Genomic DNA, 20,796 nt, shown 5'->3' with positions numbered 1-20,796 from the left:
AACAGTGTCTCTTCTCTGGCAAACTTCTGAATAGCTTCATTAAATGGGGATGGTCCTAATCCAACAAAGCATATGCAAGCACAATGGTAAATACATTTATTTCGTCCAGTTTACGTGTTGTAAGTTACATTTGTGTTTAGGGCATTGCTGGATGGGGACCTAACCTGAATTATGCAAAGTCTTTGAACAGAGACTGGAGGAGGGGTTTGTTTTTAGCAATAAAACCACCAGAATGCCCCCGTGCCGGACGTTCCCGGCCTCTCTGCGAGAAGCCACTCTGCGGGCTCTGTCCTTTTTTAAAACACGATCCCGAGCGCTTGTGACAGTCCCCGCGTGGCCCGGCGGCGCGGAGCCTGCGGATGCCGCGGTGCCCGACCCTCGCTGCCAGCGCAGGGGCGCTCCCGCCGCCCGGGCACCGCGGGGCCGCGGCGGCGCCCGGGGCTCGCGGGCTGCGAGGGGCCCGCGCGGGCTGCGAGGGGCCCGTGCGGCCCCGCGGCGGCGCCGGTGAGAGGCGCCAGGGCCGGGCCGGGGCGCGGGAGCGGGCCCGGGGGCGCGGAGGGCAGCGCGGCCTTTGTTCCCGGCCGGGCGCGGGGCAGAGCGCGGCCCGCGGGTGCGCGTGCGCGGGAGGGGGGGCGCTGGCGGGAGCGCGCCCGTGGAGCGCGCGCGCGCGGAGGCGGCGGCAGGATCGCTCGGGCGCAGGCGGCGCGTGCCCGCGGCGCAGGGAGCGAGCGAGCGAGGGAGGCAGGGAGCGCGCGGTGGGCTCGGGCCGCGCACGGAGCGTCTCGGCCGGAGCGGCGCAGCGCAGTCGGCCCGCACGGAGCCGCCATCGGGGGAGCCAAGGCCGCCTCAGCGGGTCCCGCCCTGCCCGGCGCCCACAGGTGAGCGCCGTGGGGAGAGCGAGGGGCAGCGGGAGCGGCTGGCCCCGCGCGGCCCTCAGCCCCCGCCCGGGCCCCGCCGCCGCCCGCGGGAGGCCCCGGCGCGGCCGCGGGGCGGCCTCGGGACAAGGCCCCTGCGCGGCCTAAGCGCGGCCCGGGCGGGCGCTGTTGTGAGGCGGCCGCGGCTCGGGGGAGCGGGGCGCGGCGGGGCCTGCGGGCAGCGGCGGCCCCGAGCCCTTCCGCCGGGCCATTGTGTGCAGGCGGAGGCGGCGGCCCGGGCCGGGCCTGCGCCGCCCGGCCCGGGGCTGCCCCTTTGTGGGCTCGGCCTCGGCCCCGCCGCGCTTTGTGCTCGGGGAGCGCCGCGGGCTCGGCGCGGCCCGGGGAGGCGGCCTGGCCCCTGCGAGCTCCCGGCGGGCCCGGCCGCCGCAGGAACGGGCTGCCGGGGTAAATGTGCCGCTGGGCGCCCCTCGCTGACATTACCGGGAGGGCTGCTAGCTCTTACTTAATCCGGTGAGAGCGAAGAGGGAGGGAGATTTTTGCCCATACTACGGTTTCCTCCTTAAAGATTAAAAGGCTGGGGGACCTTCGTGCCTTCCCCTTCTCCACGGTTTTAAAAGGACGGGAGACAACAGCGTTTGTAGTGAAAGGCAAAGCATCGCAAGTATTTCTTCAGGAGAAGAACCGAGTTTCTTTTCCGGTGGTGAGCTGGTGGCACTTTTATTTTATGCTTACGGTAATACAGTATTTCTCCAGTATTCTCCTTGCGCCCTCATTTTCAACCACTCTGGGTGAATATTGCCTTGTCTCTGTAATGAGCAGTCTACTCGTGGTCTAAATAAATGGATAAAGTGATTTAATTTGTTTAACGTGGCACATGGGTGTCTGTTAGGAAGCTCATAGCTAATTGGACTAGGTCATGAAGGACATGGGATATTCCACGCTCGGGACATAGTTTCAGTTGTCTGTTTATCTCCCTTCTAAACTGAGACTAGCACGGTGCATTCCAGAGGGGGAGGGAAAATAGAAGGGACACTTCTGAACCCTGATTTAATCAAGCTGGTCTGCCAGAAGATTTGAGTTACTGGAATACAGGTACAGCAATATAGAGGTTTTTAGGATAAAGCTTGGATCTCTGGACTATTAATTAGTTGCAGAAAATTACTTTGAGGAATATACCTGAAGTAAAAATCGAGTGCTAGAAATGAAGTTCATTTGAATGGAAACTAATGTTCTTAAATAGCCTTTGCCCTTTTCACAGCAGTGAAAAATCATAAGAGGAAAGCACGAGAATAAGACCCATCCCTCAGTGATACAATTTTAGAAATCTGTTGTGACCCAGGAATTCTGAGCCTGATGAAATGATGGGCATTTTTGACCTGAAAGTGCATGTCTAGATGAAGTAGCTTAACTGTTACTGTGCCATATCTGTTGATAAGGTTTTAATGCCATAGACCAATCAGACTGTAGTAGAGGAGTTAGCTCAGAAATTCAGTGGCTCCAGCTAAGTAGGTGTGAACTAAGGAAAGTGAATACTTGAAATAACAAGAGTACTTTTCATAGTTAGGTTTGAGTGGAGTTGCTGCTCTTTGCTTAGTGTGAATTGAGAAAGAAATCCTGCTCAAATGTCAGACACCTGCCTCTAATGTGTAAAAGGGGAGCATGTGCATGTGAGAAGCAGCCCTTTGGTCTGAAAATTCAAAGAAATTAAGTAGGACAGTTTTATGAACTATGGTCTTCAGATGAAACATTCTGGAAGACTGCATGCAACTGCTATTAGAAATACGATGTTCTTAATTTTAAGTTAGAATCACTTTGCTTTATTTTTCTTCTGTAGTAGTGCTTTTAGTCTTGTAACTGTCAGCTTTAAAAGCTGGACTGAGTTTTGCCAAATGGATTATTAGTGTCTTTTTTGAAACTTTAATGACTGTCTTATTTTCAGGAGCTAAACTGAAGCAGAATAGTCAAGGTAAATGAGTGATATTTGAAATTCTTGACACATATAAAGAACTTGGTTCTGCAGTTGTAGTGCACATAGGCAGTCTGCAGAAGGCCAGAGTGTGCACTGTGTTTGCAGCTGCTGGCTGTGGTCACCTGGATTCCTGCTCAGTGCTGTTGGTGCTACCTGCTGCAGAAAGCAGCCGCACTGAAGTGAGGATGCTGGCAGGCTCTAGTTCATCTCAACCATCACGTGATGCCTGAAGCTCAGGATCTCAGTTCCGGAGTTTACAGTCTTAAATGTCATGAACATTGGAGATGCAGATTTTTTGCTTTTCTGTTGTTTTGTTTTTTGAAGGGAAACCAGCATTAAGGAAAAGCGAAAACTAGATGTAATTAAAAAAACAGTAGTAAGAGGTTTTTGGGGTTTTTTGGGTTTTTTTGGTTTTTTTTTTTTTTTACTTTGACAAAATACACAACAGAGACAAACTGTTGCCTTAATAAAATGTTTTCATTAATAAGAATGTTTCATTAGTAAAAAAAAATTGTTGTAAGCAGGTTACTCTTTTTGAAAGTGTACGTACTGTTCCTTTCCTAAATGTTCAATGGCATGATAAAAATGTAATTTTGATGTGTGTTTTCTGTGTACAGTGTCCACTGTGGGCTAGAAATTGGGAGATATGCATAAATACTGTGTTATTACCATGAGCTGTTACTTCAGGTTTACCTGAGATTTTGCTGTTAGCACATAAATGCATGTAAGCAAAAATCTTCCTAATTCAGTGACCTGGGGTTGTTTGATATGCCAGGGTACGTTCAGCTGTTAACTTTACAATGGAGTAAAGGAAGACAAAAACCAGCATTAATGCCCCATTTCACAGTCTTTAAGTTTTGTGCCACTAGAGACAGACATTCTAGTTCTGACCCAAACTGCATACCATGTTTCTGTAATGGCAAGGACAACTGTTATAAATATATGCCTGTTTGAGTGAGTGTATAAAACAATGATTCTTTGTGTTATCATAGGAATAATGAGAGATTTGGTTACTAATTCCACAATACTTTAATCAGATAAAGTGCTAGATAATTACAGCTAACCAAATGGTCCACTTCTGAAATTAACGTGTTTTTCTTTATAGGACCTGAATATGAAAAGTGAGGTCTGTGTTTTCGGGAAGGAAGTAAAATGTTACTTAAATGATAAAATCTGTATTTTTTCTCTTGCACCTGGAAAAATTAATTATAAAATTACCATTGATATATTCCAGGGCAATTGATATAAAGAAGAGCAGTAAATTGCTCTATAGACAGTTGCTGACCTTTTCCCTTTCTTGGTCTGCCTTACCCATAAACACATTTTTATCTCTTCTCATAGCAATTAATGACCTTGCTGGACATGAAGAAAAACAAGGAGAGTGTAGTGATAACTTGGCTGCTTAAAAAATTACTCATCCACTCCTTAAAAGTGAAAGAGAAGTTCTTTGAAGTGTGGTTTGTGTGGCTGGGGTGGTTTAACCCCAGCTGGCAGCTCAGTACCACACAGCCTCTGTCTCTCACTTCCCCACCTGCGGGATCAAGGAGAGAATTGCAAGTGTAAAAGAAAAAAAACAAAACTCTTTGATTGAGATAAAGACAGTGTAATAGGTAAAGGAAGAGCTGCACACACAAGCAAAGCAGATCAAGGAATTCTTTCACCACTTCCCATGAGCAAGGCAGGTGTTCAGCCATTCCCAGTAGAGCAGGGCTCCATCATGCTTGGTGATTACTTGGGGAGACAAATGCCATCACTCCAGACATCCCCCCTTCCTTTTCTTCCCCCCAGCTTTATATGCTGAGCATGATGCCAGATAGTCTGGAGCATCCCTCTGGTCAGCTGGGGTCACCTGTCCTGGCTGTGTCCCCTCCCAAGGTGGGGTGCAGCCCCAGCCTCCCCACTGCTGGGGTGGTGTGAGAAGCAGGAAAGGCCTTGACTGTGTGCAAGCTCTGCTCAGCAATAACAAAACCATCTGTATTTATCAGCATTGCTTCCCGCACAAACCCAAAACACAGCCCTGTCCCAGCCACTGCAAAGAAAATGAACTCTACTTGAAGCAAAATCAGCACAGTGGCATGAAGCCTTTAAATATTTTAAGGTTCTTTTCTAGAATTCTTGCATATAGTACTGAACAGAGCAAAAAGTAATTTAGTCTTTGAAGAAAGACCACAGTCACTTTTCAGGGTTTTTTTTTTTTTTTTAATGCTGTCAAGGTGGAGCATTTAAAATGCCACACTTTTAAAAGTTACTTTCAAATACTCGTTCAGATGAAGTATGTTGAAGGAAAATTATTCTTAAAATTTTGCTAATGTATGGATTTTGCAAAGGTTTTAAATGGAGTAGGAGTATTTTAAAGCAGTTTGGTGTTAAACTCCAGGAAAGAAAGCTTGAAAATAAATTGCATAAAAATTTCTAGAATTGGTGTCTAGCTTAGAAATGAGCATGTGTTAAAAGGCTTATCTTTCTTGTTTCTGTTTGTTCCATGTTACAGATCTTTCGTGAGGGAAAGTTATATGTCATATATATTTTACAAGGGGATGACAACTGCAATACAAGGCATCTGCTTTGTAAATCCTGGCACAAGTTGCTTCATGCTGAAGTGTGATGTAGGTATTAGTTTGAAGTGGGTTTAAAAGGGTTTTTTATCCTATGATTTTTTTGAAAGTCAGCGTTATTCCTAAAAAATGTGATTATTTGTTGTTAACACCTCAGTGTTAGGAAGGAGAAATATCAGAGGATGTAGCAGTGCACAGGCTGTGGCACATGCAGGGCTGCCAGCATTAACTTGCAGTGTTGCTGCTCCCATGGGAATGTGAAACGGAGCAGTTGCAGTCCCAAGTTCAGTTGAGAACTGAACCTGTGAGGAGAGGATAACTCTTCCCTGATGCCCTTCCCGGGGCAGCTGGCACCATGGCACCGTGAATTCAGCCCTGCTGCAGGAGGTGCCACCCTGTGTCACTGTGGGTGTGCTCGGGTCCCTGTCAGGGCAGGCTTAGAGCTAAGAAAGGATGGCTGGGCCCTCCATTGCCACTTGTGTTTGGTGCTTCCTGGGGTGCCAGGGGAGGTGCTCGGGAAGTGCTCACGTGCATGTGCAAGACTGGTCTTGTTGAATACATTACGTGAAAGAGAAAGAGGCAGCACAACCTCTCCGTTCGGTGGCAGCCTGCTTTTTTTTTGTTTGTTGTGGAAATGGTGGAATTACACTCCAGCATCCTCTGTGTGTGTGCCTGGTGTCATGGAGCCAGTATCTGGTGGGTCATTCTTCGTGCTATGGATAAAACAATTTCTTGTAGTGCTGTGTGAAAGCGCTTAAGAAATATTGTAACTGAGCAGTTTTCTTAGAAGTGCTATTAAAATATGTAAGAACCTTTAAAACAGCATGTTGCTAGCTTGAAAGGTAGTGATTGTAACTCCTTTCTCTAAAAAATGGACTCTTGATTTTTTTTCTCTTTTGAAAACTCATTACCTTCTGTCTTTTTTTTGTTGTTGTTTTTTTTTTACCAACAAGGGTCTGCTACAGTTTTATATTTTAATCTTCTTAGATTACCTAATGTTGTTTTGGAAATCACGTGGTAAACATGGTTTGATCTGCATTTTTGTGTTGATACCTGTATGACCCCACTTTAAGGTGTAAAAGAGAAACTTATGTTTAAAGCTGATCACTTTTGCCTATATTTGAGCCTTAAGTCTTACTCCTTTCTGTCTCACAAGGTGTATGTGCAATTGTCTTCTTGTAAAAGTTGTAAAAATGCTCTGCTCAACGAATATTTTGGTTTCTGAATGACTGTTTATTTTGAAATGTATATGCACTTGTATTTATAAAAGTCTTTAGAGTCACAAAACTGCTTTCATTCACAGGAATTTCCCCCCTTTTTGTGCATGAAGGCATCAGCACAGTTGGGAGTTAATTTGTATAGGGTTCATCTCTCCATGGTCGATATCTGTGTGATTGCACAAGTGCCCTAAGGATGTAATTTGGAGACTGGTTGCACAGGTGTGACTAGGGAATAATTTGGCTGGCAGATGTTGATGGTGTACTATGAAATTTTAGTGTGGCTTTGTGCTGGGTCAAGTCTAATTATTTAGAAAGGAAATTTTACAGATAAAAAACACACATTCCATAATAGAGGCTAAGATGGACATTCTTCTAAAACAGCACCTGTAAAACAGTAATTTCAAGAGCACTTTTGCACATATTAAAAACAGCTGCTAACCTAAACAGTTTTGTTTAAAAATCATGTGTTCTGCTTAAACAAAAGTTGTTGTTCCTTGTACAGTCATAATTCTTCCATGGACGTAAAGGTGCTCATTTTCTTATGGAGTTGAGTGCAGGGAAAAAGAGGATTTAATTGAAAGCTGTTCTATAATGTACCTATGGAACTTCAATTTTTTTATTTCCCATTTTTTGAATGCTTGATCCTCCAACATATTCTGTTTTTGTAATACTTTTGTAAAAGAAAAAGGCTAAAAAGTACTGAATTTTACAGCTGTACTTTAGACAGTGATTCATGGCTAAGAGTTGATGTTAGAGATTCAGCGCTGCAACAGACTCAAGTTTCGATTTTGAATACATAACAGAAGATAGGACAGTTTTTTGCAGAGAAAGACAGTGCTAGGTCTTGAATTTAGAAAGTGTAGATAAAGCGAACATGAAGTAGTAGAAAAATATGTCTACTCCTGTCATTTCCAAACCATTTTTAATATCTTGTGTTTTAGCTTCTGGTGCAGACTCAGGCCTGACTTCAGAGTGATTATGACAGAATTTTAATTTTGTATGCCATGAAGCAATTCCCAAGCAATACAAATAAGTGAAACAGTGCATACATTTTACTTGGCATTTGAGATGTACCTGATCAGAATTTAATGGCAATAAAAGAGCATGTAATTCTCTTGCCCAAGAGATTTTTTTTTCTTCTGAATTTAAATAACTTGCTTGACAATCTGGGTACTTGGAGCTTCACAAAAGAAGTTGAGGCAAATTTTTTTGATAATTCAAGGATCCCTCTAAAGAAAGGTTACTTTACTTTTCATAAAATCGGGAGGGCCTTCAGATTAGATACAATAGAGGTAGTGAGAAGGGTGTTGCCAATATTTCCATAATTTGTGTCTTTGATGTACGAAATAGTGGCATGAGTAGAGGGCAGTTATCCATATGTGAGCAGGAGTTTGAAAGTAAACAGCGATTGAAGTCTGATGATTGCAGATTACAAAAACTGAGATGTTAAATAATTTAACAGTGTCTTTTAGTGTGTAATGATATTCACTTATGACTAACCTGAAGTAAATTTGAATAGGGTCTAACAGGGTTAACTTGGTGTCCTTATCAAGTAATTTCATTCCTTTCTGCATTAATGGGTCAGCCTCACAGCTACTTGTGGTAGTTTAAAACCTGTAAAAGGCAGGGAAGTACTTGCCTGTGGTGACTCAGAAGCTCGTGACAAAACAGGAACTATCCCCAGGTCTCCCTTGCCACAGACTTGTGCTCTGCACCACTAATCTCGGGTTTGGTTGGCTTTTTTTTTTTGTAAGGTTTCAAGGGATACTCAGTCTTTGCATGCAACATGGTGGGCTGGACGTCAGCAGCTCCACCCATCTCTGGTCTGTGCTCAGGCTGGACACCTTCTGGGAGACTGCTCTTATTTGGGAGTTAAAGCTGCATTTTAAACCTGAGGGTTTGATGAGAAGCTGTAGAACTGTTGCTCTCCACAGCAGTGTAACCAGGATTGGCTGCAGAGTTGTCAGTAGCAGAGTTTGAGAATTTGATTAACATTTTAATAATGATTTTAAAAATATTAATTATTGTGGCAATTGAATTTTCATGCAACAATATTACAAGAAACAGTTGATTCAGAATTGATGACTGGGGAAAAGCTGACTCAGTGAAATAAAACAGAATTGGTTCTAATGGAGGCACATGGGCTTCAAAGAATAGGTTCCAGAAACACAAGGCATGCAGAAAATGGGAGTTAAAAGAAATGGAGTACTGAAGTGTAGAACCATCAGAAATGCAAAAGTCTCACTGTAGTTTTGTACTTCTTTTACAAAGGTCTTACATAGTCTAAGTTCAGTGCTTTCTGTTTTCTACCTGCGGTATATCAACAAAATACAAAAACCTGTGGCCCACCTTAGATAGCCATAGCTTTCCTTTTGAATTAGTATGCACAGTAGGAAAATTTTAGTTCCAAAATTCAGAAGTGTCCATTTAAAAAATACAGGCTTGATCCTTTACTTTTAAATGTTGTATGTTTTATTCTCCTTGTGGTGTGTGTCTCTGATAAAATAAATGCATTATCTTTGTTGGACATTCTTCTGAAAGTTCTTGCTTTTGCAGATTAATTTTTTAAAAATCCAGATTTGTAAAAACTGTCACTCAGATAAAATAGAGATTCTGTAGTTTAGTACCAGAGGTTCTAAAAAATTAATAATTTCTGAGGTGTTAAAAGTTAGGCCACTAGAGTGTGTTCTCTGATGCTGGATGTATTTATGTAGGATCCATACCTGACGTACTTTGTGGCACCAAGGTCTGTACTCTGCAATAAGTATCTTGATTATCCAAGCCCTCCCCTACATATTTGCCCTCCTGAGTTTAGATTGTCATACTTTACACAAGCTCCACTGTCATCAGGGCTACATACAGGAATACAGAACAAGTGAAGGATCCCAAGAAGAAGTGATGAAATGGAAGTATGTACAAACCTAAGGAATTAACAAGATGGAGGCATCTTTATAAAAGTAGTCAATATATGTCATCCTGTCCTGATTTCCTCCGGAGGGGCTTTCTGTGTCACGGGTCAGTCTCCTGTAGGGCAGTCTTTATTTGTACATCTTTGATTAGGTCTAGTTATTTTGATGGTCTGCTCCCTACTACTGTTAAGTTGTGCAGGAAAAATACTGAGCATGAAACAGGTCTTGAATTTGAATTGGAATAGTTATCACAGAAAGCCTTGGTAAGTGAAGACACATCAAAGTACAGGTACTTCTTTTAGCTGAGCCTTACTGAATTAAGGTAGGTGCTTCCATGCCACACCCTCCTCCCTGTGTCTGCCACAGACACAGGAATGGTGATGCAATATTGCATGGCAATTACAGCATGCACTGAAGAGTATAGGGTTTGCAAAATCAGACTGAGGAAAGAAACAGCCCCCAAATTGTCACACGTGGTAGGATTTGCTGTTAATGTTCATAGAGGGGGTTGTTTTTTTTTTTTTTTTTTCCTTTTTTTAAAAATTCTGCTAGAGTATAATTGTATACAGAGCCCATCTATGATGCCTTGTAGAACAATTGAGTGCTTCCTATTTAGAGACTTCGAATGGCAGTATGTGTTAGAGCATGAAAAATACCTTGCTTTCCTCTTTTCTGCTGCTCTTACTAGTTCACTCTGTAGCTGATCCTTCTGTGTGCCTGACTTACTTTTAATTGCAGCATTGTATGTCCAGAACTTTTAAAAAGATAGCTGTCTCCCTGTGTTTATAGATATTACTGGGCTGAACTGTTGAAGGATGATTCTGATACAGCTCAATTCAGTGTGTTCTATGCACAGTGAACAGAAACTAGATACTACTAAAAATAAAATAAAAATCTTTTCCCTGTTTCTTAGTTTGCATAGAGTTATCTGTATTTTTTCATATCATTTGTATCATTTTCATATGATATTTTCTTAGATTCTATGGTTTCTGCCACCTTAATTTCGAGACTGCTGCGCAGAGCACAGCAGGCTGCAGACAGGCGGACTCCGTTGGGATTCTCAGAGGGTTTCTGGGGCACAGGTGCCAGGTTGGGTCCATCCCATGGTTTATGGTGCTGTAGGGTCTGCGTGGGGGCAGCTCTGGGTGTCCTGTGGCAAGGAGGGCTGTGGCCATTGGCTGCCTGCTGATGCTGGCACTGGGGTACAGAGCTGGGGAAGGAGGGAAGAGCAGGCTCTTGTCAGACAGCACCACCAGGTGCAGTGCAGGAGTGTGCAGAATACAGCCTGGAGCAGTGTTTTTCTGCTAGGTGGGATTTGGCAGTGTCACAGCAAGACAAGTTATTTGCTTGTTTTTAAACAGGAAAAGTATGGTCAAATCCAATGTGGAAGTGGTCCATGATCTTTTTAATGCAAGTGTTTGGTTTTGAATTGTATTTAAAGAGTGATTTTTCCCTGTATTTTTGTTTAGCTGTTTATAATTTCACTAGCTAGTTTGTTGCTTAACTCCCTTTTATTACATTAGATTACCAAATATCAATAATTTTTATTTTGTTGCTTATACCAATTTATTTAATGTATTACTACATTTTCTTTTTTTCGTGGTGGCATTTGATTAGTTGGTTTTAATATAGCTTAAATTTTCAGGAATTACTTTGATATTTCCTGTAGCTTTTGCTTTCTTTCCTCCTTCCTTTCCTTCCAAGCTCAAAAAACAGGAGAGATAAACATCCTGTTTTGTTTTATGATTTGTAGGGGGTCTGAATTTACAAGGAAACCTACTTTTTAATTTAATTTTATATGTAAGGTGTGAAAGCTGGCATGTTCTCCACCTGTAGAGTACAGAGTGAGTGGTCAAAACTCAGGTTTTGGCTATTGATCAGACACTTTTAGTTTTCCTTCGGAATTAAATTTGGGGGTTTATCAGCTTTTTTTGCAGAGCTTTGTTCTTCAGCTTGTCTTCCTTCCCAAGGTTGGAGTACCATAGCAGCGTGGGCTGCAGTATTCTGTGCAGAGGTGGATGTTGAAGCTCTGTTTGACTGGAGAACAGGTTACTCACTTGTTGGAACTGATGAAGTTCTTTGTTGCATTTAAAATTGAACACTTCAGTCATAGTAGTTGGTTACTAATGTGATGTTGATATGGTCATTGTATGTCTTCTACAGGATACTGTTCCTTCCTAATCTTAACTTTATAAAGTCGTTGGAAAGAAAATCTTTAGCAGCTAGGGAAAAACCTCTCCTGGACTGATGCTGAATATTCCAGCATATCTCCACAGGAGAAATAGTGAGTGACAGTGATGAGGCAGAAGTCAAACAGCACTGACCAAAGTCAGGTTTTTGCATTGAGTTAGAAATAGGTGGCTCTGATTTGATGGGTGTAACAATGCTGTTGGTGTTTCCATGGCTGTGTTTGTGTCTGCATCTACCACGGGGGTGTGCTGACCTTGGAGAAGGTCTGCACAGGCACTGCCATGGCTCCTTTGGGGCTCGTGAGGGAACATGTGTGGGACACATCAGAAATCTGGGGTGTCAGGGGCTGGGGGCTCACTGCAGTGCTGGCCACGAAAACAATTCCATGGTTATATAAATCTGTTGGGATTTCCCTTCCTGGTCGTTGGAAAATGGGGTTGGTAGGGAATGTCTTGAGGTGCAAGAAAAAAGCTGCCTGCAATTTCAGGCAGACTGGGTCACTGCAAGGTAGTGGGAAATGGTCTAATTGTGTATGAAAAAGAGATGAACTGGACAGATGACATTTTCGCAAAGGAAATCATCAAGAGTCTTGACTCAGTTTTGTATATTTATTTTGGTCTCATTTTATAATATTCTGTTACATTGGATTGATCTAGCTTTTGATTGTTATGCAGGAAAAGAGAAGCCCTGAGGTGTCTTGAAATAACAGATAGCATAGTTAAGGGCACCAAAGAAAAGAGTGTCTGGAAGGGTTGAAAAAAATCCTGATTCATTAGTCAAAACCAGAGTGGATAGAGACTAAATTGTATTATATAGTTGATTAATAATTTATGTCATGAAGTGTCTTCTAAAAATTCTGAAGTAGGCCAGCAGGTCCAGAGGCTGTGTCTGAGCAGGGGTGCACATGTCTGTCCAGGCCTGCATTTGATCCTAACCATGCCAGGCCTTTGGGATCCCACATCTCCCAAGAGCTGGGAAGGAGAAACTGATAGACTGCAAAAGGCAAAACCTTGGGCCCTAAAATATCTTCGAAATTAAATAAAATTAAAAATACTAGTTTCTTTAAAAATATTGTCAAGCTTTTCTCTGATATGTTTTATGTTTAATGAGTATTTTCAGCCTTTTATTTAGCTTTTGGGTCTTAACATTCTTTAGCTTGTGTCACATCTTGAAAAAAGTAACGTGTCAGTGTTTTTCACAACTTCATCCTATTCTCTCTTAATAGTACAGTGTGTAAAAAAGTCTTATTCTCAAATATGATTATACTGTTGAAAAAGATGAAAGATTTTCTATTACTTTGTTGGTGGCTGTAATGCATTAAAAGTGCATTTTAAATGGAAGTTCCTGAACTCAGTTTTGAAATGTTAAAGAAAAAAAATGTTGTTGCATCACATACAGACAATTGTGATAAATTTTTTTCTCTCCTTTTATTACTCTTATATGAGACTTTTTCCCTTCCAACCATTAAGCACAAATGTGATTTTTAGAATGTGTCTGCAGCTAACACCTTGGTAAGGTGAGAAGCTGGAAGAGTATCAGTCTAGTCCTATTTACCATTGATAATTCCCTGGCACATGAGGCACACGATCTTTTTCAACTTCTTCAAACTACCTTCTGTGTGCCTGCACGTCAGCAGAGCTTTTTAACCGGTGGTTTGGTTGTGCCTTCCCTTTCCTACAGGATTTTGGTTCTGTGTCCGGGTCCCGAAGGCTTTGTCCCCGGGGCAGCCAGCGAAGCAGGCGGGCAGCAGCAGCTGTAGGGGCCGGTGGGGGTGCTCGGGGACCCTGCCGCACGAGGGGGAGCCTAGGGCGTGTTTCACACTCCTCACAACGCGCTATTCGTTTCTCAAAAGCTGTTTCTAAGCAGTTTTTCTTCAGCTTTTCCGTTCTGCTTGTAAACTTTCTTGACTCTTACCTGGTGGGATGCTGTGTATTGCAGGTTTGCGGGTGAGACTGAAGGAAGCTTTGTATTGAGTGGCTAGTGGTTTTTTATAGCAGTTGGGCATTATTTTCAGGTATTACAGTGCTGATACGAGTCTTCTTGAAAAGTACTTGGATTTCAAATAGTAGGAAAGCATTTTTAAAGTTAATTATCTTTACTCAGATTTCATATCCTTACGTTTTATGTGACCACAGCAGTTTATCTCAGTGTGTTTGTTCTGTTGCCTCCACTAAAACTTGTACTTCCATGATCTTACCATCATTACACCAGCGTTCCATAATGTCTAAGCTTTTCTGAGCAAAGTGTGTGCATCACGCAAGCGCATTGACTTGGCTTCCAAGTGCTTTATCCTTTTACCTGTTCTAATTTTTTAATAGTCCAAATAGATAATCAAATACGCCACATTGTTTTAGTTCTGTTGGTCATCTCTTTTCCTTGAGATTATGCTTTTGCTTAATTGAACAATATTTATACAAATGGAAAAAATTCCTGTTGAATAGGACTTTACAGATCCACAGTGAGAAATGCTCATCTGAGGAATATCCTTGAAACAGGCGGAAGCGATTTTCATGTCTTAGAAGATTTTGAATGGAAGCTATAGCTTTTTCGAAGCAGTTGTTTCGGGGGAAGCAGAGGGCTCTCTCCGTGCGCACGTGTGAGCACGGCTGGGCCGCGGGCGTGCGGGGCCAGCTGCGTGTGCGGAGGGGGCGGGCGGCCCTGGGGACGCGCGGGGCGGCTGGGCCGGGCGGGAGGGAGGGAGGGGCCGGATCGCGGTCCCGTGGTGGGGCGGGGCCGGCTCCCGGTTCCGCGGGAAGGGCGGGGCCGGCTCCCGGTTCCGCGGGAAGGGCGGGGCCGAGCCGCGTCCTCCCCCGGAGGCGGCGGCGGGCGGGGCGGGGCCGTCCCGCGCCGGCAGTGCCGGGGGAAGCTCGGGGAACCATTTTGGGGCGCGGGGCCGGAGCGCGGCCGCACATGGGGGCGGTGGGCCCCGCCCGGGGCGGTGACATCCGGGCGTCGCGGGGGCTTTCGGCGCGGTCACCGCCCGGCCCGCGGCCCGAGCCCGCCTGTGCTGCGCGGACACGCCATGAGCTCCTCCGCGCCCCATGACGGGCAGATCTGCCTCCAGCGGGCCGTATTCCTGGAAGGGCGTCTGGTCTGCGTGCTTGCCGGGGAGTAAAACCTGCAAGGGGAAAGGTAGCGCCGTTTAAATTGCCTTATGCGCAGTATTTAAAGCTGGGCTTGTAGGAGCTGTTAAATTGTGTCCCGCGGGAGGTCTCGGTAGCCTGTGCATGTCACCTTTCCCAGAGCAGTGTCGAGAATCCTTTCAGCAACAGGTCGGTGCGTTCTAGATGTTACCAAGAGCAGCTTTCCTTGATTTAGAGCTAGGAAATCTTAGGATGCATTCTCCCCTTTTTCACTCTTACTGTTGGGTAATTTTTTCTTCTAATATGTACAGTGTTTTTGATAATTGGAGTTAAAGGACCTAATACTCTTGAAAATGACACCTTAGTGTTCCATAGTTTGTTGCTGTTGCTTAGAAACTTGTTCCTAATGTGTGCAAATAAAGATTATGAAATAGCAAATATTGCATATAAGTGTTTTTACCTGCAGTAAGGAGTTTGTAACTAAAAATATCTTTAAACTTTATTTTCAGTTCTGTAGTTGTTTTTCCTTCGTTTGTAATTGTATGGTTTTCATAGTTTGGTAGGTTAAATGTATTCCACTGTTAAAACTTTTGCTTGTGATTAACTTGTAACTTTTGAGATAGCCATAAAAGATGTCTTATTCATCTTTGTGTTAACAACAGTGATGAAAATACAGACTTAGGGCAGGTTTAGGCTTGGTAAATTACAGTTTGTAGCCTTATCCAGTGTCTTTCTTGCATGCTCATCTCAGTGGTCTGGTTCAGAGATCCCTCCTCGTTTCCAGTTGCTGCTCCTTTCCGTTCCCTGCTCCTGTGAGTGTTGTGGAAGGTGTGTGTGAAGGCTGCTCACACAGGAGCACTGGTAACACAGTTCTGTTCTCTTCTGTACCTTAGAAAGCTTAAGTGGGAAGTGCATCTGTGCCCAAGCTCTTTTGCAAAGTTTGTAGGTTGCTTCATTTAACTGTTGCATGGGCTCAGCGAGGTGTAATTAAAGACAGCAGAGCTCACCCAGCTTGTCAGGCTGCCCAGGGAACTGGTCTGACGCAGTGGTTTTCACCAGCGTTATCTGCAGGTTATGGAGGATCCCTGGATCAGGACGTACAGGGTCAGGCAAGAGGAAGCACACAGACTTTTCTAAATGTGTGTGTTTGCAATATTAGAAGGGAAACACTTCCAGAATTTTGCATATGAATATGCCTGTTATTTCTAAGCTATTCCCGAGCGAACAGGTGTGATCAGCATTGTTTCTCCCGTGTCCGGTGGTTTGTTCTGGAGCACAGAACTGCAGGGTGCCCCCCACCTGCAGCTGCTGGGACACAGAGCAGCGCAGCTGGCAGAGGCCTTGCTGCTCCAGTCCCCTGGCTGGTGCAGCATCACTTCCCCAGGACACATGCTTGATTTGTCACAGACATCCTGAACTTCTCATCTAAGCTGGAATGCCTCATAGTGGGAAGATACAGCCAAAAGACACAAAAATTCTTGTCATAGTTCTACAGGATCAGTTATGGCCCAGCACTGAAAACTGCTGCATGGGTGTTTTTCCCAAGGTATTTCTAGACCACCAAGACTGAGATGGAGGAAGAGAGTTTGGTGCGTTAGGAAGATGCTGTCAGTGGGACTCATGAGACTCATAAAATCAGTGTCTGAGAATCGTATCTTAGACACTCATACTATTCTAGCTCTGGGGAGAGGTACTTCTGTAGAGGAATTTGGACTTGTCTGTCTCTCGTTACTGTTTAAATGTCAAGGACTAAGTCATTTTGCAAGTAGGAATCTCTTAGTTCCTCTGCTTTGTGCCCTGAACAGTGCATGTCTTGCAAAAGCATGCACAGTATGTTGCTCTGAGCTGTCTGGTCCAAGTATGAGTAAGTTTGTGGGTGAAATGATGCTAAATATGGGAAGCTTGCCTATTGCCTAATATTCCCATGTCAAATAGCGAGGAGATTAAAGATGAGGTTTATTTTGAGAGCTTTATACGTACGTGACAGATCCAGAGCTGGTTGTACTCGCAGAGAGGCACTTAGGGTGGCTGAGAATTGTACTGTGTAACAGAAGCCAATTTTGGATAGCATTTTATTTAACTGCCCTTTACTTACAAAGGTATGGTTTATTTTTTTCAAAACTGTGTTTATTTTTTCAGATAGTGCTAGTAATGTCTTTTCTACAAGGAGGAGAGTTAGGAGTGCAGGAAAACATAATATGTTAAGAAATATGGTTGGTACTTGTTCCACATCTGTGGAATGCTTGAGCAAGCTGTTTGGTCAGACAGCTGTCACCTTTGTCTGGGGACATCAGAGAGGACAGAACTTCAGTGACAGCTCCACTGAACATAGAACTTCATCAAGAGGGACTGAAAATGTCTGAGTATTTACGTGGTAAATGAATACTCAGATTTAACAAGTGAAGTTTGAATTTTTAGTCTTATTTGGGAAATTAAATAAAGTAATTGCTTTGGTTTTTTTTTTCTGGTATCCTCACAAATAGTTCTGTTAAGGAAGCTGAAGCAGTGGCTGTGCTTTACAAGCTGTGGGCCTCAGTAGCAGAGTAGTTAAAATGAAGAGTCACTGTCCTGTCCTGTGAAAAAAGCAGGGTAGTAATTGTCTGAGCTGTATTTTTCAACTTCTTTTTTAAAAAATCACACTGTAAGCATGATTACTGAGAAGGTCACATCCAGAAGATAGTTTTTTTCATTAAAAAAACAAACCAACAATAATAAACGTCTTTATTTTTAGCATGTTTTTACTGCCCTCCCTTGCAGTTTCCAGTAGGTAAATGCCTCTTTAGAACAATGAGCAGAACTTCTTCACTTGTTCAGTTTCCATGTCATGGGCGCGTCTGTACCGATCTACACATACCACGTATGCAGTTTGTGTTACATTGGGGGGTTTTTGCTTTCTTTTGTATCTTACTGTCTCTTGAAGCTTTGTGAGTGAAGAAGTGCTGTATGCAGCAGCAGTGAAGTGTGGTTAGATCTGAATTGTCTGTTCTCTGTTCTGTTGCAGAAATGAGCCGTCAGACCGCTACAGCACTACCCACAGGTACCTCCAAGTGCACGCCATCGCAGAGGGTGCCCGCGCTGACGGGCACCACAGCTTCCAACAATGACTTGGCCAGTCTCTTTGAGTGTCCCGTGTGCTTTGACTATGTGCTGCCACCGATCCTGCAGTGTCAGAGTGGCCATCTGGTCTGTAGCAACTGTCGCCCCAAACTCACGTGCTGCCCCACTTGCCGAGGCCCGCTGGGCTCCATCCGTAACCTGGCTATGGAGAAAGTTGCCAATTCCGTACTATTCCCGTGTAAATACGCCTCTTCCGGCTGCGAGATAACTTTGCCACACACAGAAAAAGCAGACCATGAGGAGCTGTGTGAGTTCAGGCCTTACTCCTGTCCCTGTCCCGGTGCTTCATGTAAATGGCAAGGCTCTCTGGATGCTGTCATGCCGCACCTGATGCATCAGCATAAGTCCATTACAACGCTGCAGGGAGAAGATATAGTGTTCCTGGCCACGGACATTAATCTTCCTGGTGCTGTAGACTGGGTTATGATGCAGTCTTGTTTTGGCTTTCATTTCATGCTAGTGTTGGAGAAACAGGAAAAGTATGATGGTCACCAGCAGTTCTTTGCAATTGTACAGCTGATAGGAACACGCAAGCAAGCGGAAAACTTTGCTTATCGACTCGAGCTAAACGGGCATAGGCGGCGATTGACTTGGGAAGCAACTCCTCGATCCATTCATGAGGGAATTGCAACAGCCATTATGAATAGTGACTGCCTAGTCTTTGACACCAGCATTGCACAGCTCTTTGCAGAAAATGGCAATTTAGGCATCAATGTAACTATATCCATGTGTTGAAATGGCAATCAAACCTCTTCAGGCCAGTGTTTAAAACCGTTGCATTTAATTTAGCAGAAATAGGGTAACCATCTTTGACTGTCAGACAAATTATTTGGTAGATGGAGGGTAGACATAAATGAAGGTAAATAAAAGGAAAGGCTGTTAAATTACAGGAAGCAGTTGCATGTAGTAACTAATATATTTAAAATAAGTCAACAGTAAACCACTGAAAATATATATACACCCAAAATGGGCATCTTTTGTATTAAGAATTGATTCTACAGGAAACGTTGTAAAATAATTCTAAAAACCTGTTTGTAGATTGATTGTACTGTTGAAAAGGATACTGTTTCGTGTTTTTGTTTGTGTTTTTTTCCTCCCCCTTTGACTGACAAGCCATGTTGAGCGGTCTGGTCTCTGGCCGCTGCTTCCCCTCCTCCTCCCCACCCCCCCTTTGTAAGTCACTACATAGTATTGCTGCTGTTTGTGTATATTTTTTGTGTATTTGCTAATTTTTATTAACTTCTAGTTTTTCATTAAATAAATATGACTTTCTTTTCTGTAATTCAGGTTTTTCTCTTTTTTGTATCTTTTTAAGATTAATTACAGGTGTCATCTTTTGATATGCATAATTGCTATGGTAAAACTTATATTTCTGTATGTTTGGTAAATTTTGTCTCTTTCCAGTAGTCAATTCATTGGTGATACTGTTCTTAATTGAGCTATTTGTGAATGTACTGAACTCGAAAGGAGTGCTTATGTTCAAAGATGTGTCAGGAAAGACAGCTCCTTTAAAAACAGGTCTAGATGTTGTTGTACTTTGAGTTATCTTCTAACAAATATGAAACAATTATTAAGGACTTTCCAAATTTAAAAAAAAATAGTAATTCACATTTCAAATTTAGAGATGCTTAGAAGAATTGATTGCATCCTTGTATTTGTCGGTTTGCAGTACAAAGAAAGTGTTGTATTACACAATATTTGTAATTATAAAAGCAGACCATTTGTCTCAAAAAAAAGGCAGTCAGAGTGAGATGTTTTCAGTCTTTTTATATTTGTCATTAAAAGATTACCTGGCAAATGAAAAAAACACAGCCAACTTCTGCTTTTTGCTTTAGCTCAAAGTTTGACACATTGATGCTCTTGCTCAGTTTCTTGTCTTCATGTCTTTTGGTTGTTACTAAAGCAACTGTCTGGAGCTGACTTTTGTATCTCATTTTGGTGACATGATCCACATGACAATGCAGATAAATCTCTTCCAGGTGTGACTGACCAGCCCTAAAGGCTTTGGAAGGATACTGGGCTTTATGCAGACTGCCTGTATGTGCAAACCTGAACCACGAATGTAAACGGGATTTGTGTTACAAAACAGACACAGATAAGAGCAGGGAAAAGCTGTTCCACCTCGAGCAGGAAGGAAATCTTTGTCAAACCGAGTGGTAGCGGATGTGTCGGGGAGCTGGTCTGGCTGTTGACTACTTTTGTAACACATTAAAATACAGTTTATTTACTGTGCACTGTCTTAACTTTCTTACCAGAAGTTGATCTGTTAAGACAACTTTTGTTCTTACTATTTTTGATGCATGATGAGGTAAGTAGTTCTACAGGTAAGGAACATAAAATCCATTGGGTTGGATTAAGAAAATACTGCAGAAATAGTTGGCTTCATGTAGTAAAGTTTCACTTTGAAAATTTGATACTTGAGACTGTTTGAACTGTGCACAGATGTAATTTAAAAGATGTACTGGTACCTTGTGACAGTAGATAAATGCTTCCAAAACTCCTGCAATCTAGCATTTTTTCTTTCTGAATATCCGGCAACTGTTTGCAGTTTTCTAAATTCAGTAATTATTCTCACCTAATTAAGCTTGTCTACATTTACCTCCAGTTTGTCTTTAACAGGGAGTTGGCTAAATACTCTTTTTAGAGGAGCCCACATCTCCCCTGCCTCCGTGGTGCCTGCCTGGCTGAGCTGAGCCGTTCCAGCTCTGGCTGTGCTAAGGGAATGTGCTGGAGAACGTGTGTGGCTGCTGCTGTGTTCGGGAGGGTTCAGCTGGGGCTGTGTCCCCAGGAGCACTGTCACCCCTGGACCCCTGTGCTGAGCTGCAGTGATTTGATCGAGGTACAGAGGGCTGAAGGTCAGGGCTGTGCTCTGGAAGGG

The 20,796-nt window shown here is 43.4% G+C and overlaps 1 protein-coding gene across 3 annotated transcripts; it reads left to right on the top strand.

The window, feature by feature from the left end:
• The first annotated feature begins 660 nt into the window (after window positions 1–660).
• On the top strand, window positions 661–19,725 carry SIAH1 (siah E3 ubiquitin protein ligase 1). 3 transcript variants are annotated; one of them, XM_068202607.1, is made up of 2 exons: window positions 661–878; window positions 17,803–19,725. In XM_068202607.1, exon 2 carries the CDS (start codon window positions 17,805–17,807, stop codon window positions 18,651–18,653), a length of 849 nt encoding a protein of 282 aa, XP_068058708.1. In that variant the 5' UTR covers window positions 661–878; window positions 17,803–17,804; the 3' UTR covers window positions 18,654–19,725. The 3 variants fall into 3 exon arrangements, with proteins under 3 accessions (XP_068058708.1, XP_068058709.1, XP_068058707.1); XM_068202608.1 differs by lacking the exon at window positions 661–878 and adding an exon at window positions 1,453–1,575; XM_068202606.1 differs by lacking the exon at window positions 661–878 and adding an exon at window positions 14,630–14,850.
• The last annotated feature ends 1,071 nt before the right edge of the window (window positions 19,726–20,796 follow it).

The sequence above is a fragment of the Anomalospiza imberbis genome, chromosome 12 (genome assembly GCF_031753505.1).
Source record: "Anomalospiza imberbis isolate Cuckoo-Finch-1a 21T00152 chromosome 12, ASM3175350v1, whole genome shotgun sequence".
Lineage (NCBI taxonomy): Eukaryota > Metazoa > Chordata > Aves > Passeriformes > Viduidae > Anomalospiza > Anomalospiza imberbis.
The sequence above is the reverse complement of the archived record's forward strand: the minus strand, read 5'-3'. Positions and strand labels throughout refer to the sequence as shown.

Coding starts and splice junctions, on each gene's coding strand:
- SIAH1 (XM_068202606.1), top strand. CDS start 14,760: ATGACGGGCAGATCTGCCTCCAGCGGGCCGTATTCCTGGAAGGGCGTC. Junction 14,851..17,802: donor TAAAACCTGCAAGGGGAAAG/GTAGCGCCGTTT, acceptor GTTCTGTTGCAG/AAATGAGCCGTCAGACCGCT.